This window comes from Pectinophora gossypiella, chromosome 4, assembly GCF_024362695.1.
Source record: "Pectinophora gossypiella chromosome 4, ilPecGoss1.1, whole genome shotgun sequence".
Lineage (NCBI taxonomy): Eukaryota > Metazoa > Arthropoda > Insecta > Lepidoptera > Gelechiidae > Pectinophora > Pectinophora gossypiella.
This window is the reverse complement of record NC_065407.1, coordinates 15,527,328-15,554,425: the sequence shown is the minus strand read 5'-3', so window position 1 is coordinate 15,554,425 and position 27,098 is coordinate 15,527,328. Positions and strand designations below refer to the sequence as shown.

The 27,098-nt window shown below is 39.8% G+C and overlaps 2 protein-coding genes across 3 annotated transcripts in view; one reads left to right on the top strand and one right to left on the bottom strand.

The window, feature by feature from the left end:
• Window positions 1-17,097, top strand: part of LOC126382337 (phospholipid-transporting ATPase VA) — a 99,898-nt gene extending 82,801 nt beyond the window's left edge. The window contains exons 5-18 of the mRNA XM_050032142.1: window positions 1,721-1,856; window positions 2,480-2,646; window positions 2,871-2,910; window positions 3,199-3,421; window positions 4,689-4,841; window positions 5,726-5,817; window positions 6,186-6,392; window positions 6,885-6,975; window positions 7,929-8,080; window positions 8,580-8,703; window positions 9,134-9,396; window positions 11,860-12,047; window positions 12,301-12,438; window positions 12,911-17,097. Of these exons, the coding sequence (XP_049888099.1) occupies window positions 1,721-1,856; window positions 2,480-2,646; window positions 2,871-2,910; window positions 3,199-3,421; window positions 4,689-4,841; window positions 5,726-5,817; window positions 6,186-6,392; window positions 6,885-6,975; window positions 7,929-8,080; window positions 8,580-8,703; window positions 9,134-9,396; window positions 11,860-12,047; window positions 12,301-12,438; window positions 12,911-12,968 (2,032 nt within the window). The 3' untranslated portion in view covers window positions 12,969-17,097. The remainder of the gene's footprint in view (window positions 1-1,720; window positions 1,857-2,479; window positions 2,647-2,870; window positions 2,911-3,198; window positions 3,422-4,688; window positions 4,842-5,725; window positions 5,818-6,185; window positions 6,393-6,884; window positions 6,976-7,928; window positions 8,081-8,579; window positions 8,704-9,133; window positions 9,397-11,859; window positions 12,048-12,300; window positions 12,439-12,910) is intronic.
• Window positions 17,098-19,064: 1,967 nt separating this feature from the next.
• On the bottom strand, window positions 19,065-26,814 carry LOC126382398 (7-methylguanosine phosphate-specific 5'-nucleotidase). Of its 2 annotated transcripts, none has more exons than XM_050032244.1 (6): window positions 26,600-26,814; window positions 25,803-26,003; window positions 25,471-25,630; window positions 24,604-24,666; window positions 21,984-22,113; window positions 19,065-20,711 (listed from the first exon to the last, which is right to left on the bottom strand). In XM_050032244.1, exons 2-6 carry the CDS (start codon window positions 25,999-26,001, stop codon window positions 20,376-20,378), a joined length of 888 nt encoding a protein of 295 aa, XP_049888201.1. In that variant the 5' UTR covers window positions 26,002-26,003; window positions 26,600-26,814; the 3' UTR covers window positions 19,065-20,375. The 2 variants fall into 2 exon arrangements, with proteins under 2 accessions (XP_049888201.1, XP_049888202.1); XM_050032245.1 differs by having other exon boundaries at window positions 26,731-26,803.
• Between the last annotated feature and the right edge of the window lie 284 nt (window positions 26,815-27,098).

Genomic DNA, 27,098 nt, shown 5'->3' with positions numbered 1-27,098 from the left:
ATACAAAGCATGTACATAAACAACTTATATCCCACAGTCCCACTGTTGGGCACAGGCTTCCTCCATCATTTTCCGTCCATTGCTACCCTCATCCACAAGTGTGTTAAAAAAGATAACAAATGTAAAAAGATATTAAACACACCAGACCGTAACGACACATTCACAGCAAAGTGTATAGGAGTCTATTGTCTAATTAGGTCAAAGGAAGTACATACACTGACATACATCTGATAAATGTGTGTGAATAGGCTTCCATAGATACTTTATATACGTAGATGCACTCATATATTATACTCCAGCAGGCCTAGCCGCGGCGCGAGTAGAGCGAGTAAATGTCAAAACGCGAGTTGTCAAATTTGACAGACGAGTTGAGGTACCTCGTTCACGCACCGACTTGCTCACGTCTTAAATATGAAAAATTAAATTAGGTATCTGTTTTTTTATTTTTATTGGCTCTTCTATAAGCAAAATACGATAATAGATGTAGTGCGACATTTTGAAAAAATCGCGGATGTCCCGGTAGTAGAGTGTATCAAGGACCTCAATTTATCTCGCGTCGCGCTGCGTCGCGCTTACAGCTTACAGCGTGCTAGGCCTGCAGCCCGTAATATGAGCATAGCCTATCGGAAGAAAATCTGTTATTGCGAGGAAGCTAAAGTCAACCTATTAAAAAATCTATTTTCGAAAATAGGCAAATAAATAACTATTCGCCTTCGCCAACTTTTTAGCTGTAAATAAAAAATAAAAATAGATTATGTTAAAAAAAAAATAGTATAGAGTAGACAAATATGTACACCTCAGAAATAGAATAATAAAAATATTAAGGTGATGAGTGGTTATTATTTTAATTAAAATATTCATAGTTGTTTATCACGGCGCGTTTATTTTCAGAGTATGTTTTTAAAATTATCTTTTTCAAGTTGGCATCAGTCAAATCAATGCTTTTAACACGAGACTGCGTCTGTAAAATAGTATAGAATTTCACTTCTGCCCCCGCGGCACGGCAACCTCGACGCGTGCGACCCGAATTATATCGAGGGTTTCGACCAATACACGCATCGAATGCTATCTACGCAGATAAAAGTCGTACGACTATGAATTCGCGCCGCGGTTGCTGTGCCGCGGGGATGGGTCTTAAAAGCGTCCTTGTGGATGGTTTCATATAACTCGTGCTAGTCAACTTGGGATCTGACCCTGGTGTCAGGGTTATTATTGACCTAGAGGCTCCTAACACTACTTATGTGACGACTACGTACGTACATACTTAGGTATGTTATCTACGTAGTGTAGATAGATAGATAAAATACTTTATTGAGCACAATAGACACATGATACAGAAACATAATTTATGTACGTTTTAGAGGTACTTATAGCTCTGTTGAAAGCTTTAAACATAACATAAGCTCACGACTATATCCCAATGGGGTAGTCAGAGGTACATCCATCGCAAGATGAACTAAGTACCCACCCCACCGAGCTTTCTGTTAGATCAACGTGATAGGTGGCGAGCCGTATCGCCGTCCATAATAGTCTAGTCAACTGTGTTAATGAAAACTGCATTTAAGATAAACTCATTGGTGCAAGGTTGCCTGGAAGAAATTGCTTTTCATCAATAAGGCCGCCGTGTATATCGTGTTTATGTGCAGAAAGTGCACAGCGTGTGTGTGTGTGTAGTGTGTTATATTGCATATAATATTGATAGACTTACAATTATTGGCAGGTACTCCCGGCTGACAGAGTCCAGGTCAACGACCCCGTCGCCACCGCCCAACACGACGTCGCCGCTGCGCATACGACTGCCCAAGCTGCCCAAACTGCGCGACGACTCGGTCGCCGGTAGATCTTCGGATAGCCAGGTAATTGAAATGGAAATTGTACCGAGGATCGAGCCGGCAGCCCCCGCTTGAGAAGCACTCCGGTAAACCATAGGACCAAAGAGGCTCTCTTCAAATAAGCCTTTATTTAATAACATTATGTGTACATTTTCTTACAGCTGTATACAAATTATTATTATTAATAGCCCTCAGTGTCCCACTGCAGGGCAAAGGCCTCTCTTCCTTTCTTCCACTCCTCCCTGTCCCCAGCTTGTTCGTGCCACCGTTTCAGGAAGCGGTCTAACTCGTCGCGCCGTCTTTTTCGTGGCCTTCCCCGAGGTCTGGCATACGTACCTATACAGAGTGTTAGGGACACCCTAACGAATACTGAGGGGGATGATTCAGACTATGATTCTGAGTTGATATCAAGTGGAATTTTCCGTCGTAAAATTCATGTATTTTTTTTTTAAATTATTTTCAATTATATACGTTCGCGATGGAAAATTCCACTTGACATTAACTCGGAATCATGAGCTGAATCATCTCCCTCAGTATTCGGTACGGTGTCACTAACTACCTGTATACCCACCCTGTGCACGCTTTGCCTACCCCTTTTGGGATACAGACGTGATTGATGCTAAGTTATAAAACCTTGATCCTTCCAGATAGCGCGTTACGAAGCGGAGAGCCCGGACGAACTAGCTCTGACAGAGGCAGCTCTTGCTTACGGCTACGAGCTTCGCGCCCGCACGCCTGAGGAGGTTGACCTGGGTGTCAGGGGTGAACTCACCAAGGTCAAGGTGTTGCGCGTGCAGCAGTTTGACTCCACCAGGTAAGAATAGCCTACATGACAACCGGCAGCCGAATCATGAGATGATAATGATGATGAAGATCATAAGATGTAACGGCCTCTGTCCTGATCCTGAGGCTCCGGGTTCGAATCCTGGTAGGGACATATCACAAAAATCACTTTGTGATCCCTAGAAATCAATAAAAACTCATTGCTGTATAAATTGTTGAAGTTAAATAAATAAATATTTATTCACTTATTTTCAGAAAGTGCATGTCTGTGGCGCTACGCACTAGCACGGGTCAGGTATGTATTTTTTTTTTAATGTCACACTGCCAGCGTGATTGCGCGCCCGCCCAATGCGTGGCATCTCATATATTTCAGAACAACTACTAGCGCCCCGTCACGCCAGTAGTATGACGATATCTTAAAGTTTCTTTAATTCGTGCTATATTACCATCGATAAAAAACGGTGCGTATTTCTTTTTTATCGACAGTACCAGTGTATAGTAACAATTTATTTATCATAGACATTCTCCACTAACTTGTTACTGCAGCAAAACCTACACAGACTACATTATTCTCCCTTTCCAGGTGGTGTTATACGTGAAAGGCGCAGACAGCACGGTTCTAGGTGCCCTAGCTCCTATGCGCGCCGGGTCGGCCGAGGCGGCTGCTTACGAGAGAACCAAAGCGCTGCTAACGGAGTACTCGCGCGCGGGTCTACGGACACTGGTCATGGCCAAGAGGACTATGCCTTCATCGCTGTGGGAAGAGTGGCTCGCCAGCCACGCGAGGGCCTGCGAGATTGGGGAAAGTATGTATACTTTGTTAGATTTTCATGATATTTATTGACGCATTATAACTGATATCCGATTCATCATTATCTGATTCTGACCGCGTAAAAGATGGTGTGACGACCTTAATGCTTATCGGAGGATTGGCCGGAGATCGCGTAAAGTCGAGAGGAGTGGAAAAATCAAGGGGAGGCCTTTGCCCAGCAGTGGGATCGTATAGGCTAAATAAGATAAGATATAACTGATATATTGATGTCACGTGGTTTCCTGGATTTGCGCCCGGTTAATAGCAATAGGCTTTATTTATTTATTTATTTATTAGGCACATCAACAGTACAAACACAACAATTAATAAAACTTTCTTAAGGCTAGTACTAGTGTTTGCACCAATTACAGACGTGCACAACTTATGTAATTAACATGTATGTAGAATTTGTTTAAAAAAAAATAATAATAAAAAATTAACGGAATAACAAAAGGTATGAATAGTTACAGCCAGGCAACACTACAACAACACACTAGGCTTGTTCCCTAATACGTGGGACTCAAACATAGCTGGCGAGGAATGGGTGTATATACTATTACACCTCTGCCTACTCCTTTGGGGATACAAGCGTGATGCTATGTTACATTATGACGGATTTTGATCTAGGAAATAGCTGTATCTCGGTGGTTGTATGCAAATGTGTCTAATAGATTCTAATTTAGTAAACTAATCTTTCGTAGCTTCAAAGTAACTGGGACATAAAATATTGTGGACTCGTATACAACTTGCTGATCGTATAAGTTTAGTGTCCTCTATCGATTTGCATAGATCTCATCATGGCCGCCATTTCCGAAAAACATTTGAAAGTTGACTTATTAAGGAAGACTGTTCGTTCATAGATTGATACATACGCAGTAGTTTTAGACGAATGAGGCGTTCCTTATGTAACAAATTGCGATTCAAAGCTTAACTAAGCCTACCATACCCCGAACACTTCACACAAAACACCTCGTTTTACACAGACACTACACATTGTCGTTATCGTACACGCGCATCTGTGTGTGTGACATCTGACGCTATACGAAAGTAAGACTGAGGGTGGGGTGAGGTGTACCTAGCTCAGCCGCTGGTGGGGAGCGGAGAGTCCTTATTCTATGCCTTTTTGTTTACCATGACGTTCATACATAAAAACACACGCCTATTTCCCGCCGGGGGGGCGGGGAAAGAGAGGGGGGAGGGTTACCACGACGTACGCAGTAAATCTAAAATGTACATTGTACAAGCAATCTACATTGTTATAGATCGAGAAAAGAGAGTGCGCGAGTCCCTGGCGCGGCTGGAGAGCTGCTTGTCGCTGGTGGGCGCCACCGGGGTGGAGGACCGGCTGCAGGAGGACGTGCCGCGCACCGTGCGGGCGCTGCTGGACGCCGGCATCGTCGTGTGGGTGCTCACAGGTACACGACCAACCAAACAATCACTTATTCGCAAAGGATTTACTACTTAATCACTATATTACTTTAATTACAGTAACTTCAATATATTCAATATTCTTTATTTGCATACTATGAGGGTGTACAAGTTTGTAAGTTACATGTATGAGTTTCACATCATAGACCCTTTCGGGCACAACAAAATAGAAGTTTAAAAGAGAGGAGGAAGCTTTTCAAATGGTAACATCAGTATCATTAAGGTATTCACTAGTGCTATAGTAACATTTATTAATGAGAAGTTCTTTTATTTTTTTAATAAAGATTTTGTCACTTTTTTCTTCTTTTAATGTTTGTTTACAATACCACCGATTCCTGCAGACATCTCCTAAATTTGCTAGGTTTTTTATTGTAAAATAACATCCGCTGGAAAAAAGTACGCGAAAATTTACTACTTAATCACTATATTAATTTAATTACAGTAACTTTTACAATACCCCCGATTCCTGCAGACACCTTTTAAATTTGTTTTAAGTTATACCCGTCGTTTTCTTATCCGCCGAAAAGGAAAGGGACAGATGATTGACATCTGTTAATTTTAAAATGTAAAAGTTAATGAATTAATAACCCGGGCGAAAAAAATTGGCATCTCGTTGATATGCAACCCGTTTGACATAAGTCTGTCGGGTTATTGGCCAATATAACATTTATGAAGTTTTTTTTCTGATTAAAATTGACGTGGGTTCCATATTTTTTATGCCTGTCGATTATGCGTCCTTTTCCTTTTCGGTGTACATGAAAATGACGGTAGTCTGCAGGAAGTAGCACAACAATATGTATATCATGCTTTCATTCTAAGCATGCTACGTTTTGAAAGGTATCTTCGATAATTAAGTGTATTTTACTAACAGGAGACAAACCAGAGACGGCGGTGAACATCGCGTACTCAGCGTCGATATTCTCGCAGGGAGACAGACTGATGTACCTCATGTCCAGGGATAAAGTACGTATACTTGTTCATTAGAGAGAGAAAGAGACAAGGCTGACTGTGTGACAACAAAAAATACTTGTTTAAAAAAATCCAATTGGCTATTTGACATTTGAAACAATAACATTTAAAATATGTCGGATATGGTAGTTTATCATTTAACGATAATTATCCAAGTTTTTTTTTTTATTAAGATCACTTTTAAATATTTAATTTACTTGAAGTTGCTTTTTCTTACAAATTCCATAGCATTTTCGTGTTTTGATGTTTAGTAAAAAGTGACTGATTTGACTAGTTGGAAACTACCCTATTAGATACAAAAAAAAATGTAATGCTGTGGAAAAGTAGGCTGATGATGACCAATGAGGTGTCATTCCCGTCAGGAACACGCGGAGATGTCGATCAAGAGCTACCTGGAGGACGGGTCAGCGGAGGGCGGCACGCGCGCGCTGGTGGTGGACGGGCGCACGCTGACGTTCATCCTGGACCGGCGCTCGGGGCTCGTGGCGCCCTTCCTGGCGCTGGCAAGGCGCTGCTCCGCCGTGCTCTGCTGCCGCGCCACGCCGCTGCAGAAGGCGTACATCGTCAAGGTACACTAGACAATCTACTATCGTGTGGGTTGTGAGGTGAATTACCAACCTCATCAACCCTGGTGTCAGGGTTATTATTGAGCCGCCAAAGGCCCCTGACATGGCTCATGTAACGACTACTTATTTACATCAGTAAATATATTTAATTATTTTTATAAACTCACAATTAGGTAACGCCTATTGCCCACCGGGGTAAGCAGAGACTATGGAATTCCATGTGCTTCGATCCTGACATACTTCTCTTGCTTCCTCCACATTCATCAATTGTTTCACAGTGCAGAGATAAAATCGGATATTACGAAACTAATATTTTCGGGTTCGGATATTAATTAAAGTATTTATTAATCATATCACTAACTTAAGAGCCACGCTCTTGTCGGTGTAGCATTCTCCATGCTACTTTTTAGGGAAAAATAGGGCAGTGGTTTCCCTCTTGCCTTCCGCTCTAGCTGGACGCTTTTTTATTTATTAATGTTTACTTTATATTTTCAGGCAGTGAAAGAAGAGCTAGGAGTGACCACACTGGCGATAGGTGATGGTGCAAATGATGTGTCTATGATACAGACAGCCGATGTTGGTGTTGGTAAGTGATATTAGATTTTGCAAAGTTTGAAAGATATACTAACATATAATATTGACTTTCCAGGCCATGTTCCCAAAAATAATATCTGTAGATGGCGCTGTACACTCTTGCCGTCGTTTATTCTTCTAATTTAATTTATAACAGACATATATTGTGCATCGTTTATCTTTGTTTTTGGGTTGATGACCCTTGTTATTACACCCAGACGCAACACATCTTCCATCCATGATTATTCTGATCAAAATAAAGAGATGCATTATAGGTAGCAACATCATTCTATACGTAATGTGATTCAAATATCAAGCAACAACTAGTTTTATATATGCTCCTGGCATTACATAAAATTTTTGAATAATTATGTACCCCAGCTATGAGAAAATAGGTAATTATCACGTTAAGTGAACAACGCCATCTATCGTGTGTTTGGGGAACGTCGATTGGAAAGACCCTCATTAGACACAAGAAACTTAGTATTAAGATTATTTATTTATTTATAAAGGTACGGTACATACAACATTACAGTGTAATCCAATGCGCTGTATGACGAGAAAAAAAGACAATATAAAAACTAATATAACACAAAATAAACAATGAATGAAAAAAGAAACAAAAAGAAAAATAAGACTATGAACATGAAAAACAATAAAAAATAAAAAATTACAATTTCAAAATTAAAAGGTAAACTATCACACAAAAAAAAAAAAAGTATAAATAAGACCGCTCCAACAGTGGTGTCGGATCAGCTAATAATATACAGGGTAGATACCATGATTCTGAGTTGATATCAAGTAGAATTTCCTGTTAAAAAATTCATGATTATTTTTAATTATTTTCCGATCCATACTTTTGTGACGGAAAATTCCAATTGATATCAACTCAGAATCATAGTCTGAATCATCCCTCACAATTTTCGTTCCGATGCCACTAACCTGTATATTGTGGTGTGCGTTCAGGTCTATCCGGGCAAGAGGGCCGCCAGGCAGTGATGGCGTCTGACTTCACACTGTCCCGGTTCAAGTACATCGAGCGGCTGCTGCTGGTGCACGGACACTGGTCCTACGACCGCCTCGCCAACATGATCCTCTACTTCTTCCTCAAGAACGCCGTACGTACTTGTTTGTTATCATAATGGCCCCGATTCCTGCAGGCACATACATAACATAAACAGCCTATATACGTCCCACTGCTGGGCACAGGCCTCCCCTCAATAAACCGGAGGGGGTATGGAGCATACTCTACCACGCTGCTCCAATGCGGGTGTCACACGTTGATTTCGTACAGCTGTCGCGTCGCGAGCGATAGCGTAACCGTGCATACCCCGCTTCCCTTTTAAAATGTATCTATTGATATGTTTGGGACTGTAACCTGGAACCTGACAGAGGGCAGCAGTAACTGTCAGTACTATTCAGAGGCGGAGGACAGGAGTCCTAGTACGGCTTTGAAATATACTACTCTGGGCGTCATTCTACTCGCGTCAGACAAAGTACTGCGGGGCAGAAGGCAAGAGGGAAACCACTGCTCTATTTTTCCCTAAAAAGTAGCATGGAGAATGATACACCGACAAGAGCGTGGCTCTTAAATTAGTGATGATGATATGATTGCAGACGTTCGTGTTCCTGGTGTTCTGGTACCAGTTGTACTGCGGCTTCTCGACGGCCGTCATGATCGACCAGATGCACTGGATGCTCTACAACCTCATGTTCACCGCCTTTCCGCCCCTCATCATCGGTCAGTATAGCTATTTACCCACTTCTGACGAAACGGTATACACACACAGACATTTTTAACTCTGTAACTATACAAATTACTAGGAAAACATACAATAAACACACACAACACCGGAGCGGATCTAGCTTTTATGACAGAAGGTTCACCAGGTCGCAGACAACCTATCTCCGTAGAGAATTAGATAAAATTGTAGTGACAACCCATGACCTAAAATCTCGCCCAGGGGCGGGGCGGGCGGGGGGGGGGGGGGGGGTCATGCATGACACACACACACACACACACACACACACAAACAAACAAACAAACAAAATTTAAAAAACATTGCTATAAAATTTTCTACAAGGAGTTCGCAACATCAACTTACGAACTATATGCACTAGGGATCAACATTTTGGATTTAAAAATAGTTCACCAATCCACCCGTCCACAGGAGTCTACGACCGCGTGGCGCCCGCGTCGCTCCTCACCGAGCGGCCCGGCCTGTACTCGGCCTCCCGCCGCGGCCTCACCTACCAGTCCCACTCGTACTGGGCCGTGCTGGCCGAGTCCCTGTACATCAGCATCGTGATCTTCTTCACAAACGCATCTACCTTCTGGGACAGCACCGTCGACATATGGGTGTTCGGCATCAGCAACATGACCTGCTGTCTTGTGATCATGCTGGCGTATGTCGCTGTTGAGACTCGGAGTTGGGTGAGTCAGACTTTGACATTTATTTCAAAACAACGCAAGAGGCGAGCTACTAAACCAGCAAGCTGAAGTTCAAATTCAAAAAAATCTTTATTCGATAGGTAACATAGTTACACTTTGAATCGTCATTTTTTTACATATGGAACGTCTCATCCGCCTACGGAGTCTCAAGTCTTTGATGAGAGTGGAAGATGTGAAAGTGTTGAATCAGGATCGTAGTAAGTGGGATTCTGTGAACAATTTGAAAAAGAAACGCAGCAGGGAACATTCTCGGCAACGGCGCATCACTGGATATAGCTCATGTGTTGACTAAGGAAAATAATGTGGCAACACATTTATCAAGTATATGGATATGGAGAAATTATTAAGGACGTGCCTATGTACGTTACGACCGGATTATCCGCAACGGGACTTAATTCATACGCCTCTTATCATCACTCCGTTATTTCGTTTTTATTTAAAAGATGTGTATTTTACTAGTCCTGTTTTACGTTTAAAGAAATACACCAGATGTCAGAACTGATATTAGGCAGCTAAATTACTCAATTTGTATAGCAATATTTTATGTTTATTTATTTTTTTAAAGAACGTCTAGGGCCCTGTGCCGAGGCTTTTCTTGCAGCTTCTTTTCACCGGCTATACAGGTTGTGAGAAGCTGCAGTAGTTTTAGGCGGATGAGACGTTCGTTATGTAAAAATTGACGATTCAAAGTGTAACTATGTTACCTACTGAATAAAGATATTTTTGAATTTGAATTTGTTATATTTATTATAAATTTATAAGTAAACATTTTTCATCATAACATTATTTCCATGTGCAGCGTTTCTATAAGAAACTTGTAAGTGGTTTAGAGAGTGTGTACGAGTGATTCAAACACGAACAACGTGTGATCTTAGCTTGCTTCTGTCCTTCAGTTTATCTACTAATCTAGATTTTTTTACAAGTGTGCTAATAATAGTTTTTTGAAGTCTTCGGCCACGGAGTTTTTACTTATTGCAATATTGAACACTCTAACACCCGTATTTTAAGGTTTTAACTCCAATCTTCCTCTACCCCGTCCTCAGTTGAGGCGACCTCGAATTCAGCTCAATATTAGACGGGGCCTCAACTTTACCTCCAGTATACTCCAGTGAGGTTGAGTGGAGACATGACGTCATAATTTTCGTGTTATTTTGGTGGCACTATGTGCTCAACTCCATTGAGTAAAGTCCTCAAATCGAGGACGTAAATGTTAACTTAAAATACCAATATGCTCAGCTGAGACCGAGTCGAGTGGAGAAAGGTCCGAGTTAACATATTAGAATACCGGTTAGAATAAAGTCGGGTGAAAAAAATAGTTGAAAATTGTAGTATATTTCACGTTTTCAGATAAACTTCACGTTTGCAGCACACTTTAGAAAAGCTTTAAATTCACCTCTAACAGTTAGGTTATTGTTTATATGAACCAGCCCCCCATGACGCAGTGCATTATCTACTTAGTCGCGAAAAATCTCACGGGCTTCGACCAATAAATAAAGCATAATTATTTATGTTTTGCGTGCATACTGTCATCGTGCCGCGGGAGTTAGGTTATGCATACCTAACCTGACATCTACACAACCTGTATGAGAAAAATAAAAACCACGAGTAAATTAAAGTAAAATAACGTTAACGAGTTACGTATAGAACCAGTGGCGGCCCTAGCCCTAGCCTAACTAGGTGGTGCGAGACACAACAGTGACACCCCTAAGTCCCTTAAAATACAAAATGTTTCGAGTAGTTTACGGCCACCGACCTATTTAAATCTTTTAAAAATGTTGTTTACGGCCACTCGGTATCAGTTTTATGTGCCCGCAATCTATCCCGATGAAGTTAGTTTGATTTTGACCCGCCCCCCTTTTTCGGCGCCCGGTGCGGTGGTACACCTCGCACGTATCACACCCACTGAGGCTTACTTTTGTCTTAAAACATCGGAAGCCGCTAAGAAGTGATTGGAAAAGCGCGCGGACTGTTTTTCGCTCGCACTTACGCGTTAGACGGCACAATGGTGCTAATTCCTGTAAATACCATCTAATTCTATTTTAAGTTATATCTGTCATTTTCTTATCCGCCGAAAAGGAAAGGGACGGGTAATCGACAAGCATAAAATTTATGGAACACACGTCAATTTTAAGCACAAATCTAAACCAACCGTCTAAAAATTTTACATCGGTCAATAACCCGACACAGTTAAGTAGACAGCACGTCAAACGGATTGCATACCAGCGACGTACCTTTTGGTTCGCCCGGGTTATTCATTCATTTACTCATTCTTCCTAAAATTAAGAGCTGTGAATCATCCGTCCCTTTCCTTTTCGACGGATATGAAAATGACGGATATAACTTAAAATAAAATTAGGCGGTGTCTGCAGGAATCGGGGCCACTACCTTACTAGTCTAACCTTGCCTTACTAGCAATACAAACTAATCAGTTATTTCCCCCACCAGACGGTGATCCACGTGATAGCGCTGACGGGGTCTCTGGCCGCGTTCTTCACGATGACGCTGGTGTACCAGTCGGTGTGTGTGCAGTGCTTCGGCATGCCGTCCACCTTCCACGTGATCTTCCACGCCGCCGCGCCGCCCGCCTACTGGCTGCTCATTGTACTCACTGTAGTCGCTGCTCTAGCGCCTAGGTATGTCATATAAAAAAGAAAATAGTCAAGATTCGTCTGTCACTCGAGGTGATTGAGGCGTCTGGTTGAGGAATCTAATTGTGTAACTCTAGCTTCTGTCACAATTGAAAGTTGTATGATTTTGGTTTGTTGAAAATTACAACAGTACTTCTGTCAATTTATTGAAATTTTAGCTAATCATTGATAGAAATTAGAGTTACACACGTAGAGTGCTAAGAAAGGTTTTTAAAGTGTGTCTGTCGTGTCCCCGCAGGCTGATGCTGCACGCGGTGCGCAACTCGCTGTGGCCGGGCACGCGCGGCCGCGCCGTGCTGGCGCGCCGCCGCCGCCCGCGCCGCCTGCCCTACGCCGCGCACTACCACACCAACACCTCCTCCGCGCACGTCTACAGGTAACACGACACTTGTACACTCAAACTCTAACACACTATCACATTTGTATACTATCACTCTAACACACTATCACATTTGTACACTATCACACTTGTACACTCTCATTCTAACACACTATCACATTTGTACACTATCACACTTGTACACTCTCACTCTAACACACTATCACATTTGTACACTATCACACTTGTACACTCTCACTCTAACACACTATCACATTTGTATACTATCACTCTAACACACTATCACACTTGTACACTCTCACTCTAACACATTTGTACACTGCCAAGCTTGTACACTGTCACACTTGTATACCGTGACGCTAGTATACTGCCACACTTGTACTCCTATATGTGACGCCGTATAACAACTTCAAGTACATAACTGAAACGATAGTATCACTCATAGACAATAAGCTTGTAACACAATTTTCAATAACTGTTACAAAATTTTATACATAATGTCTTTCAGGCCGACAGACGAGGACGGGTTGTCGAAAGCGAACCCAGAGGTGACGGCGATCACGTGACGACCGCGACACGACGCCACGCGCGCGCCAGGACTCTGAACATGGTGCTGACTCTACACCGGAACGTAGCTAGCATGGGGTGACACACTGCCTATAAAACATAAAAATATGATTATTGTTACTATCGAACATAGAACCTGCTTCTTTTTTTAAATTTGGTAAATACAATAATACAATGCACGAAAGCGAAACGTTTTCGCAAAAAAGACGTACTGGCAGTTACACTGTATTTTGCACTACCTATTCGAATTTGTAAAATGTTGTAAAATGTCTTTTTCTATTTGTATTACGGACCAATAGCATTTTATAAATCATTCTTTTTTAATCTTCCTAATGTTAGATTCTAGGTTTAAATATTATTGAAGATTCACCGAACGCTCTTTATTTAATTCTTTAAGTATTTTTCTTTTAATTTGGGGCCTACTAGCTACGTCCTATCGTGCGATCACCGAAGCTGATTACCTCGAACCATTAAATTTAAACTTAGGCTGTGATCTGTCATTAGAACTATTGTATTATAGTTATATAGAGTAATATATTGTGCTTTTATACAGCAAAGCGGGACCAATGCGTCAGTGACGAGGCCGTGTTGGGCTGGCCGAGATAATGTAAAGACACGCGCCATAGTGCTCTCATATCTCATGGTATAAGAACACCAGGTATGCTCAATCCTATGACAAGCCGCCATTGCTAGCCCATTGATGAAGTAAGTGTTACCAGTAAATTGGTATCTCCAACATTCCAAGGACGTAAATTTAATTACTGAAAATTAAGGGAATTACGGTCTAATGTACCCTATTACTATTACTTGTCACGTATATAAAAATCATTAAAACTGTGAGTAAATCTTTTACTAAAAGTAAATTAAAAACAGGTCGTGGGTAATTTATTTTTTACGAAATGGCAACATTGTGGAATGACGTCAGCTGGGCTAACCTTGAAATGTTAGCTGTCACTTTTGAGCATACCTGGTTTTCTTATACCATGATATGTCTTATGTAATAGTAATAGCATATTACTGTCAAAATGCATTGTGACACTATGTGTGCGTAGTCGGAAAACGAACAGATCAACGTGTAGCCATCTTGGGTCGAAAGTGCCGGTTATACATTCATAAATCTACTGAAATTATGTACTTACTATTGACTTCCGAAGTTCCATTTAACTGAAAATCATGATCATGTTACCTAGGAGCGGCGTTCGCGACTTCCATTATGTGTATACTGTGTCAAATGTTAATCTGTAGACTCGTCGATTGACACTCGAGTCAATTTTCTTATTACTCGTATTCTCTCTAGTCTCGTTGTACATAGTCGGGAGCCCAAACACGTGGTATGAACTGATAGATCTGCCAATCCTATATTAATATAAGTGTGTTATTTTAACTCAGTATTGTTCAACTTGTATGTGCTTTGTCCCTGTCACGAGTAATACAAGCACTCTATAACATTAAAATAATTAAAACGTGTACTTATCGCTTCAAAAGCCAATTTTATAGGAAGCTCTGAATGATAAATGTTTGTTGGATTTGAAAAATAACCGAAACTTGCCAGTTGTGACGTGAGGGTGACTAGATCGGAGCATTTAAATGAAAAAACTATTTAAACAAAATGTATTTTTGATGGAAGATTGGCGCTAAAAGTGCAGTTTTTATATGCAGTAAGACACTTAAGTTCATGTCTTGTGTGTGACCATTGTATAGTGTGAATTGCGATCTACTAAGCACTAGACATCGCATACAAGGTAAACCGAATCCTAGCTTGAAATAAACTAGGCATTCAATTAACGACATACCCTAATATCAAATTATTTTCTTATAAAAATGTTCATATGGTGTCTAGTAGTTAATAGTCTAGTGTTAGATATGAACCAACCGGTTGAGAAATGTATTTTTGTAGAAGTATAGTTGTGATGTTGATTGGCTTCCTCACAGAGTGGATTTATATTCAAACGTCAAGCTGCCTTGCCCTAGACTGCACCCGCTATTGGGGCGCTCCTTTACTCGCGGGGAACACACTCGCACTGTCCCTCCAGACAGTTATTTGTATAACCCGTGCGAATTAAGTATACACCTCGTAAAGTGGGTGACACACTTCCGAGGTGCCTACTTGATTCGCAGAATATAATTATTTACGATACCATCTCAGAATGACATTATTTACCGTTGGCGCAACGCCCCCTTGTGGTTTATGACCGGACGCTGTTTATCTAATCATATAGTTTCTGAGATGTGACGTGTTTTAAAATCGTTCTTTCTGTTTCTATGTGTGAAATACGAAATTCGCATTTTCTATTTTATTACGCTAGATGTTCCACTGAGTGGTACACTGTCAAGTACTTACACTTTTTTAGATTGCGTTTGATTTCCATATATATCGAAAAATTTTGCTAGTTTAAACTGTTTTGTAATTATATGTTTAAACGCCTAATCAATATTCCATCACACGAAAATCAATACTTATACAAAATCCATTCTTACAAAGACTTTCTTTACAAGTATTCCAATTCTTTTTATTTATGTAACTGGCTGTGTTGTCATCGCAATATATCCACATTCCATTGTTTATTGTACAGTGAATGTTAAATCTTGAGAATTTTATTACGATAAGATGTAAATATTTAGAGACACACGTCTCGTGTATGTAAAGTGCCTTCTCCGGCGAGAGTGTTCCCCGCCGTCTTACAAATAGACGATTCCTAAAGAATATATACTATTTTAATATTGTTTCTAGTTATGTACATACAGACAAAATATATATTTCTACATGAATGACGTTCGTTAATGTACAGTAGGATATTTTTATATATAAAAAAACCTGTGTAAATAATTTGTATGTTCTAAGACTGTTGTTTATTTTAGAGCTTTTAATTTGTTCATTTCGGTTAAAGTAACGTATCGTGAAACATGTATTTTCCAGTCATTTTGTACTGCGCTGAGATTTCTCGAATAATTTTGTTATGTTTTCGATGTACTTCTTGCCATATTATGTGAATCGGATATTTAGTTATTAACAAGTATAACAGTAGTACAAGTTTAAACATAAGCGGTATGATTTCAACCGGACACGAGAAAATCAGTTTTATAGTTTACAAAGTTACAGCTAACACATAAGTGTTAGCTGTAGTTAGACGTCACTTGCTGTGCGACAGGGAGTGTTACAGTCAGTTTGCTACAAGTAACTTAGGGGTTAAAATGGCCGCATCGGAGCAATTCATCTAAGAAAGCAATATTGCAATTTGTCATTTGCACATATAAAAGTAAGTGCGCAATGCAAACAAATGTCAAATAGCAATATTGCTTTCTTAGATGAATTGCTTCGATGTGGCCAGTTTAGCCCCCCTTGTTACTGAACTAACTATAACACGTCACGCGGCAACCGGCTAATAATAACATTGTTTCTAGTTAAAGGACGCTATTAGATTAAAATTAGTTAAATTATTTATAACTAGTCTTTTGTCAACGAAAGTTAGTATTTGCAGAGCATTTTATCTCGTTAATGTTATGATTAGACTTCTCAACGATCTTCCGTAAGCAGTAAGATATTATTATAATTTTAAAAATTGATGTTTGTTTTAATTTCATCTTGGTTTATTCAAAATCGATGATGAAGATGTGTGAATGTTTCTTGTATAGCAACATTGGTGAATACTCAAGTATCATTCAAATAATCTCGCCCAAGCTCCTTAGCTCGGTAGGTAGGTCTATAAGTTTTGTTCTTATTGGTGTAGCTTAAATCAGAATCTATCATCGCTGTCTTTTCAAATTAATAGTTTCACAAACTGAATTTAAAAGCGACTTACCTAAGGTCGAATTTCTTGTTATCTAATTTATACATAAACAGTGATTTTGAATGAACCACGCAATCAAAGAATAACGTATATATTGAGATAGTTCTCGCTGCCTCCACCTACAAAGCTCCACGGCGCACATAGGGATATTTTTGACAAAAGTTGCCCAAAAATATTTTATGGCTCTAAGTAGTTGAAAAGGCTCAATTGAAACGAATTATGTAATAATTTAGCAATTTCAAACATTTATTTAAAAAAAAACACCAACAGTAACCATAATAAATGTAAAAAATAAACATAACTTTTAACAAATTAGTTAACACGGATATACGCATGCGAGTTTAACAAAATGCTGAATTATTTAATGTAATTAGCACAATATGGTTATATCTATCGCCCGACTTCGTCATCATCAGCATTTTCTTGGCTCGAATCCTCATAATTCAACCAATTTCCTTCTTCTACATCATACGTCTTATTCAAGATTTCAAGAGCCAATAACTCTATAGCTTTTGCTGTTAGTGGAGTTCTTTTTGTGTGTTTCACCAACCCATAACACGAACGAAAAGAATCTGATGATAGTAAGAGCCTAGATGATACATCAATATTATAATCTTCCCTTGTAAATATTCGTGCAAAATTCAATCTAAATTTCCGAAAGTGTTTATTTCTGGCTTCCGCTGCTTCCTCAGACAGCTGACCTATGTAGAATAGCGTGTCTGATCACTGAAGAGCCGTGAATCAAAATTTTGTGGACTGTGGGAGACATCGGAAACCACACAACCCCACTTTGATATACGGCGTAAATTTGATCTTTCTTCATCACTAAAGTTTCCAACACGCCCTCAATGTATTTGGACAATCTTAAAATCGTATGGTTTAACAATTCCTGCAAACGGACTTCAGCTACAGTCGATGTTACTCTCCAAGATGTCTCCTGATCGGGGTAGCACAATTTCTTTGCTTTCAAGACAACTGAATATGGTGGAAATCTCTCCGGATCGGCTCGTCTTACAACCTCGTACTGTCTTTTGCTTAAATTAACTTCCATGACAACATTCAATGACTCTTCCCCAGTTAGCATTCTTACTGGTGCAACTTTTGTTGATAAACATAATTTCTTCGCATGTTGTGGGGATTGCGATATTTCTTTTAAAATATTTGAAGCTGTCGCATTACCAGTCGAATGTAGACTCATTTGAGTAGCATAAACCAACTGCTCCATATCTGATTGTTTTCGAAGAGGTATAGTCTTTCTACGCTTGGAATTTTCACTAGACTGTTGAAATGATTTTATTGGACGTCCAGGTGATGGTTTCTTAGTGGTTAAAGGTATTTTAACTATACTTTGGAGCCACAAAGAATACTTTTTTTAAAGAAAGCTTCATTTCGTTTAACATTATCCCATTTATTTTTGAACTCAAGACTTAAATCTCTCCAAACTCTTCAGTCAAATGTTTATATAAAAATTCAAAATTTTTATCAATATTTTAGACTGTGTTCCTTTTATTATGTTAAATAAGTCATTTGTAGTGTATGTTTTCCAACGTTCTTTCTGTTCTGAAAGATAAAAAATAATAAAACCTAATCACTTCAACTCTTACCTATTAAGCAATTTGTAACATTTTGTCTTAAAATGCGTCTGACTTGCGGATTAGCAACAATTAGCAAAGTTTCATTTTTATATCTTGTAGTTGATAATTAAACCTACAAAATGAGACCAAAAACATAAACCGACCTTGCCGGGCTCATAAACATAACCCTTCGTGAATGTTCTAAATTCTGTTAATCTTAGTCTTCGATATGGTCAAGTTATAAGTTCATATATCTGGGGCAAATATATAATAATTAATAATAATGCTGATTATTATAACACTTCTTACCTTGATTAACAATATCCATCATTAAAATATTTGGTCCGCAACATATACCATTAAATAACAAGTCTTAAAGATCGAGATTTTTTTAGTTAAAGAACGTGGTGCAAACAAAAGCATACAACAATGAACTTCAATGACTGATTACTTGCAAAAACCACAAATGTGGACATATTTGAGGGTAGTTACATATAGGGAATTTATCTAGCTGTCAGTTGGTGACATTCGTTAGTTAGTATTACCATTTTCGAAATTTGTATTTATGGGCAACTACCTCCATACAAGCATCCCTATGTGCGGCGTTCATTCAAACAAATTATATGCATTTACATGTTGTGATATCGTCTAAACAAAATTGTTGTCCGTGTGCTCACAGCGATGACTAGAAAATACATAATTATATGTGTTGTTTTATAATAATAACAAAATATTTAATTTCTTTACCAAACTCGTTTTATTTCGTCTCCTAATTTTAACTCGTTTTGCAAAACTAACATTCCATAAATACGCCATTGTGCGACTCAGTAAACATATACACAACTACATAGTATGTAGGTATAACAATGTCTTATAAGAAATACAAAAAGCTATAAAATCTAATTTAGCGTCAAAATAATGTCAATATTTTATAAATTTAACTTTAGACGGAAGAGAATTGCGATTACGAGTCGATACAACGTAACAAAAACAATAACAAATAATCTTAGAAAAATATAGCAACATTTTGTCTATTCAAACTTAAGTAAAATACTGAATGACGCGCCAATCTTAAGATTGGTATAGTCCCAAATGCACCCACAAGATTGAATTTTACGGTCTCTTTTGACGATTGTCCTTTTACTTATTTGTTTTTTATAGAACATTCACTAAGTGAATGAAATCAACAGTTTAGTCTCGTCTCAGACCGCAACAGTGGTTAAACTAACAGTAAGTATGTTTATTGGTAAGTTGTTTTACGCTTTCAAAGCTTTTGCACCAAGCACAGTCACAAAGTACAAGTATCAAAAATTGCAGAATGATCCCTGTCATCATAAAACAAGTTTGTTACAAAAATAAAATTACCGCATCGTGCAAAATAACTATCAATGTGCAAATACGACAATAATCAAGTATCCGTTCAAAGTATAGATGTCGCAGTCGGATTGTATAATCCGCTGTATTACATTACGGCTAGCTGTTTTCAAAAACAGGGCCATTTTGTAATGCGACGGTTCAACGATTAGCTGTATTGAATGCGGCTAAGTAAAAAACCGCCGAAACGTATTCGTCACCATATGTCATTCAACACGGCTAGCCGTAATGTAATAAGTCGAGGGATTAGCCGCCTCTTTGACAGTTTTTAGTTCCGATTCTTTACACTTATGGCGCTGCCTGTCATAACAATAACAATGGCGTTGGATGCAGAAAGTGTGTTATTAAATAGCGAAGTTACAAGTGAATTAAATAAAGGAAACGTGTTAAATATATCGGTAAATAGTGAATTTAAGAACAATTTTCAAGTGCAATTAGAAAAAAATATTATAGTCACCCTACAATTTAAGTAGTAGTACATTGCGGCTGAACGTGGACCGCTTTATTGGAGAACGTATCGCAATGACAATACGGCTAATCGTTGCACCACCGCATTACAAAACGGCCCTGTTTTTGAAAACAGCTAGCCGTAATGTAATACAGCGGATTATACAATCCGACTGCGACATATACATAACAAATAAAACGTTCTATAAATATAATAATAAAATCACAGCACTAGTTTCAGTATGGCATTTACTACGTCCATAGAGGGCTCGTGAACTAACACTACGTCGAACTTGTTGAGGTAGTTTTGTAGGTTGTCGTCGGTGTTGTGGCCGAGGAAGCCGACTTTGATGACGACGTCACAGTGCTCCATGCCCTCAGCCATTCCGGCATCTCCAATGTTGTCCCCCATCAAAATCACATTGCTCCTGTCCTTCACCATCTCATAGTACTCCGTATTCTTTATCGCCGTCTCGTTCTTGTTGTAAGTGTGAATGACCTCCCCTTTAATGCCGACTATCTTGTCGTTGTCGTCCAACGCGAGGAAATTTGACACGACCTTGGAGAAAGAAAACGTAACTTTTATAGCGGTAACATTGAACTAGATATTACTATATATTGTTGGACTTCGGCTAGACCAGTTTTTGTCGAAATTCCGTTCACATTGGAAAATATACCCACAAATGATTTACAAGGTAAACTAGTTAGACTGGTAAAGGTAGATGCACTCGTAATCTTAAATTATCGTGTGAGACATAATTAATTTGTTTACTTAATAAACCAACATACACGATGCCAATAGTTGACAAGAGAATGTAATTATATTCGGATTAATAATTAAAAAGAAAAATTCTCATGTTTGCAGTTTGCTGCACACGCAGCTGGGAATGCAGAACAAGCGCGGGATATTGTTTGTTGTTTCTTACAAAATCCCGCGCCCCAATCCTATGACAAGCCGCCATTGCTAGCCCATTGATGACGTAAGTGTTACCATTCAATTGGTATCTCCAACATTTCAAGGACGTAAATTTTATTATTGAAAATGAAGAGAATTACTGACTAATGTATTTAATTTCCTTGCAAAGTATTTAAATATTTTAGTAATCGAGAGTTTTTGTTTTTATATTTATAAAAACATTGGCTGTGGGTAATTTGTTTATTACGAAATGGCAATACCAGGTGGGATGACGTCAGCTGGGCTAACATTGAAATGTTAGCTGTCACTTTTGAGCATACCTGCCGGGTCTGCATGACAACCGCGCCGCGCGCGGCGCGAATTATATTGAGCGCTTCGACCAATAAACGATACGAATGATGTCTACGTAGATGTACGTAAAACGGCTATTGGTTGAAGGCGTCGATATAATTAGCGCCGCGCGCGGCGCGGTTACCGTGCAGAGCCTACTGGTTTTCTTATACCGTGGACTCGAGCATATTATCACTCAACATCACTGGAGTAAACTCTAGGTAAGATTAAGGCGATGTCTTACCGATTTTGAGCTGAGTTCGTGGCCTGGTCGCCTCAACTGAAGACGGAGTCAAGGATTCGGAGTTATCAACTTAGTATAAGGCTGTGTCTCCATTGCTGCGGAGCTGGGCGGAGAGAAGCGGAGATGTGCAGGAATCGACCAATCACCGTGAGGGAGAGAGTGACAGAGCGTCTTCGTTTTTCGCTTTCTCGAACGCTGTGATTGGTCAAATCCGCACATCTCCGCTCTTCTCCGCTCATCTCCGCGTCAGTGGAAACCCAGCCTTAGGGTGTAAATGTCTCTTATGCTGTCATACGCACCACCAAGCTAGAGCGCAAGAACTATAGTATGATGGTGGTCACCTTGACATGCGGCAGCAGGAAGTTGGCGGCCTTCAGCGCGGCCAGAACGCACTCGCCCAGCCCCGCCGAGAATACCAGCACCGGCACCTGCTGCCGCTGGCTCCACCACATCATGTCCTTCACGCCTCGTCTGCAACACGCAGCAATAGTCTCTCAACTAGCCAAATAAGAGTAGTTTTAACTAGTCAAATCGATATTTATTAACGGTTAAAAGATCAAAACGGTATCTACATTGAATGAAATAGGTAGGTACGGAGATGTGATGAAAATACGTACCACGCTATCACGGACTTGTGATTGTTTGGGGCACGCACGCGTGACTTAGTAAGGTCACGGGTCGAATCCTGGCTCGGACTAAACCACTGAATTGGACTTTTGCGTTTGAAATCATGTCAGTACCATAGATAATTGATATCACGTGGTTTCCAGGCGTTATGCCCGGTTAGCCTATTGCATGGGACTTAAAGGACTGGTGTGGAGTGAGCGTATATACTAGACACCTCTGCCTACCCCTTCAGGGATACGGCGTGATGCTACGTTATGTTACTGAGATTACAACGTGACCAATAGTGAAACTCTGCTTTCATTAACTCCTAGAGTGTGTCGTAAAAATCGAGATAGCGATTGTAACCTTGAGAGACCATGATAGTTCGTTATATTCGTCTTAGGACTTCGTATCAAAAGTGCCTGCAAGTTGTATTCTTCTTCTATCGTGTGGGTTGTGAGGTGGAGTACCAACCCCAGCAACCCTGGTGTCAGGGTTACTATTGAGCCGCCAAAGGCCCTTGACATGGCTCAAGTAACGACTACTTACTTACATCAGTATGTAGTAAGCGGGACCACCGGCTTAACTTGCCTTCCGAAGCACGGATCATCTTAGTTTCGGACAATCAGGTGATCAGCCTGTAATGTTCTAACCAAACTAGGGATCACAAAATGATTTTTGTGATATGTCCCCACCAGGAATCGAACCCACGACCTCCGGATCGTGAGCCCAATGCTCAACCACTGGACCACGGAGTCTCCACGGAGATTTACAGCGTAGACTTATTTTTTCTCGCCCTTTATCAATTTATGCATCGATGTAATTTATTATAATTAGTATTTGTCTGGAGTGCAAATGATAAGCTAGACTAGATAAGTCACGGCTCGAACGCGACATTAATGATAAATGGTTTAAAGACAAGTTCTTCCTTCACATTAGCATAGAATGAGGAATATACTACGTATAGAACGGCAACTCTCCGCTCCCCACCAGCGGCTGAGCTAGGTTTACCTCACCCCGTCGGTCTTACTTTAGTCATCAATCGTATGGGCTTCCACGTCACACACACAGATGCGCGTGTACGATAACGTCAATGTGTAGTGTCCGAGTTTTTTTTTTTTTCTTTTTTTTTCGACGTGACTTATTGTAAGATTTGCCTACTTAGTTACTTACTTAGCCGGACAAATGGGGAGCGCTGAAGGCTCTTTAGTGTCTGAGTAAAACGAGGTGTTTTGTATGAAGTGTCTGGGGTGTGGTTTTATTACTTTGGATGTTGCAACAAAAATTACATTCTTACCGTGCGCTGCCTTACCGCGAGACAGACAGTCCGCACGCGGTCCCCCTTACTGCTTACCGGCTTACGGGCATGTAGGCATGTAGTAGGAATTAAAGGGGGGTGAGGTAAATTTTGCCTTTGGTTTTGGTTTCATACAAGAACCCGGCTCCAGGGGGGACAGAGCAGCAGCAGAGCAAGAATTGTACTCTGGGGCAATTCCTGTTCGGCGCGTCTTACCGCGGGGGAAGACACCTCTTACTTCAGTAGGCCAGAGTGAGATGGTGGCTGAGTTCGGATAGGGATCCAGACCTACGGGGTAGAACCCTTGCCCAGGGATACTGCGCTGCGATACTGCGGAGCGGAAGGCAAGAGGGAAACCACTGCTCTATTTTTCCCTAAGAAGTAGCATGGAGAGTGCTACACCGACAAGAGTATGGCTCTTAATTAGTGATGATGATGAGGTAAATCTAGCTCGGCGATAAGAATTGGTACGGGGCGGAGAGTTCCGTTCTACACGCAGTATCATTCTTTATTCTATGACTGTAGGGACCGGCATGTCCGTCTTAGAAGTTCGTAAGAAAAGTGCCTGAAAGTTCGGTACGGGTACGGGGTACGGGGCAGCGGCAGCGTCCTCCTGAATAGCATTACGGATAGGGTTGACTGCCCTATGGTTAGGCACTGGATGAAGGCACTAATAATGCCTGATTCTGGTGCCAATGATAAATAATGATAGGGTGTTATATATAGGTGTTGTACTACTAACATAGAATTAAGTTTCATTGTCACTAACACTTTAATATTTAATTTGATTGTTAACTAACCTAGTAAGTAAGTGCATTGTTACTAACAAATTATGGATGTATTATCCGAAATAAATTGTTTTGAATTGAATTGAATTGAAAAGTTGTGTTCCGATTACTTATGACTCTGCTCACCCCATTAGGAATTACGGTCGTGAGTCTTTTTATGTATGTAATAAACAGCGTAGACTTATTTTTTCGCGTCCTAATCTCATAAATTGCGTCACCCATCACCACAATATTTTGCTGCTGCTATCATATTCATCATTATTCACTTACCTAAAACAATCAATCATTTTCTTTCCAATCTCCATCAGTTCAGATCGTGGAAATACGATATCTCTGAAAATAAACATACAGTTCTTAATGAATCCAACTAGATTTAAAGTATCAATTTGCAATGACAATTTATAACTCGAAAGACAATTGCGAAATTACTATATTGATTATTGATGCAATTACTAATACTGGATGGATAATAATACTGGATTGGAGACTGGAATAATACTAATTACTACTAATAATTACACAACAAAAACAAAAATAATAATAATTACTAATTATTATTGCTTATTAATACTGGATAATGGAGACTGGTTCCGCACACGGAACTGGCGTTGGATTGGTCATGTTCTTAGAAGACCTGTGGAACACCGGTCCCACCGAGCTCTGACCTGTTGTGCGCGTGGAACACGCAAAAGGGGGCAGCCTAAAGAGACCTGGCGACGCTTGGTTGACCGGGAGTAGAAAACTCTCGACATGTCATGGGAGCAAGCTACAGAGGCTGCAAAAGATCGCGAGGATCTGAAATCTGTTATTCGAGCCATACAGTCATGACCAATATGATGTACCCACTTTAGGACTCTGTCGCACTAACATATTTGACATTTAGTGAGACTTACAGTTCAATTTGTCAAAAAAGTTAACGTGACATGGTACCAAAGTGAATACTGATTAATGCTTGTGACCGTACATCCCAACAGGGGGTGAAGGGATTAGAAGAAGACTGATGCAATAAAGGCCACTATTGCAGCCAGTTTAAAATAACTTAGTGGGCATATTCAGCAACCATGGATGAGGAAATACATAAACCACCTCTTACTATAATCCAAAAAAAGAATAGTAAACCAATAAAAGTGGACTTACTTCAAAATATCGTGTGCGGCGACATACCAGTCGATCATATGCTGGGTCTTCTCCTCAATGCTCATGAAGGGATCACACTCAATTGGTTTGTAAATTGCGGACAATCGGTTGTCCTCGTCTTTGTAATGCTGCGGGACTGATGGACATTCCCTAAACATGCCTGTAACAAATAGATTGTTATATTCCCATATCCACCAACCTGCATTGGAGCAGCATAGTGGAGTATACTCCATACCACATCTTGTTGATTGAAAGGAGGCTTGTGCCCGGCAGTGGGACACATATAGGCTATTTATATAAAATTTTAAACAAAGAAAAATGACGCAGCTCACCGAAGCTCGTGAGTACAGTAGTTCCACTGTCCGTGGTGTGTCTTGTGAGGGTGTGGTCGAAGTCTGTGACAATCTGCAATTTGGAGTGTCCATCTGATATGATCTTATTTATTTTCTCCAGCAGTTCATTCTTATTGCGTATATGGACATTGCTCTTCGTCAATTCTGGTATCTCACTGATGCTTGATAGAGACTTCATGACTGGAACATATTTTTAAATTTAAAAACTATGTTACTGTTTCGTGTGTAGTCTGGGACTTAATTTATATAACAGAGAAAATATAAAAAACGCAATATTTTTTTTTTACTTCTATTGGTTAGTTTGTTACTATAGCTTATTCATCCTTTTTTAAAGTAATAATTTATACAATTCAATCTATGATTATAATCATAATATTTCTAATAAATAAATATGATCTTGATAACTTTAAATTTTGACCTTACCCTATCAAGGGTTAGGGGTGTAAATGGGGCATGTGATAATAAAATTATTAGTTTAGTTGACTGACGCTAGGATAAACCTTGAAGGTATGATCCGCATACCAGTGCCAAGACGCGGCATGATGACTAAACGCGTGTCAGAAGCTCGACCTCCAACATGTGGGTAGCTTAAGTGTTATTGATTTATATTAAAAGTTTCCATCAATTAAAACCAAACCGATATCGATTTTTATTACGACATCAATTCAAATTACAATAATGAAAGTAATAGGAAACATTGCAAAGCAAGTTTCATCATAAAATACTTCGCAATCACGATATCTCCTCAAACATAGGCAAATTAAAATGCGTCTCACCTGTTAATCCGTATATCTCACCGAAACCCAATATTATTATTTAATGGCACTGTAAATTTGTATTTACTTGTATGTAAGCTTCACGGTTCAATAATGTAAAGAAAACGAAATAGCGAAAATTTTCACGATACCCTTGACAGCGACGACAGCAACGCGACAAACCTCACTCACAGAAATGAGGAACTACCACAGACTAGTACCACGTATGGAACCTTTGTATGGAACTACTACCTGACAGCTGTCAGATTTGTGTCAGATCAATCAACAGCTGACTTATATTTTTTAATTTTTGGCCTGGTTTAGCTCAATTTCTTCTCTATATTTGAGCAAATTTTAAAATACCGCCGGAACATGTTAGTTACTTAAAAAGCAACACGGAACTCAGCCAAGTTTGATCTTGAGATATTGTTGAGATACATAAAACATAAACAGTCTATATGTATTACATCCTATGCTGGGCACAGGCTTCCCCTCAATCAACCGGGCCATGGATCATATT

Coding starts and splice junctions, on each gene's coding strand:
- LOC126382398 (XM_050032244.1), bottom strand. CDS start 26,001: ATGAAGTCTCTATCAAGCATCAGTGAGATACCAGAATTGACGAAGAGC. Junction 22,114..24,603: donor AAAATGATTGATTGTTTTAG/GTAAGTGAATAA, acceptor TGCGTGTTGCAG/ACGAGGCGTGAAGGACATGA. Junction 20,712..21,983: donor TCCTGCTGCCGCATGTCAAG/GTGACCACCATC, acceptor TCTTTCTCCAAG/GTCGTGTCAAATTTCCTCGC.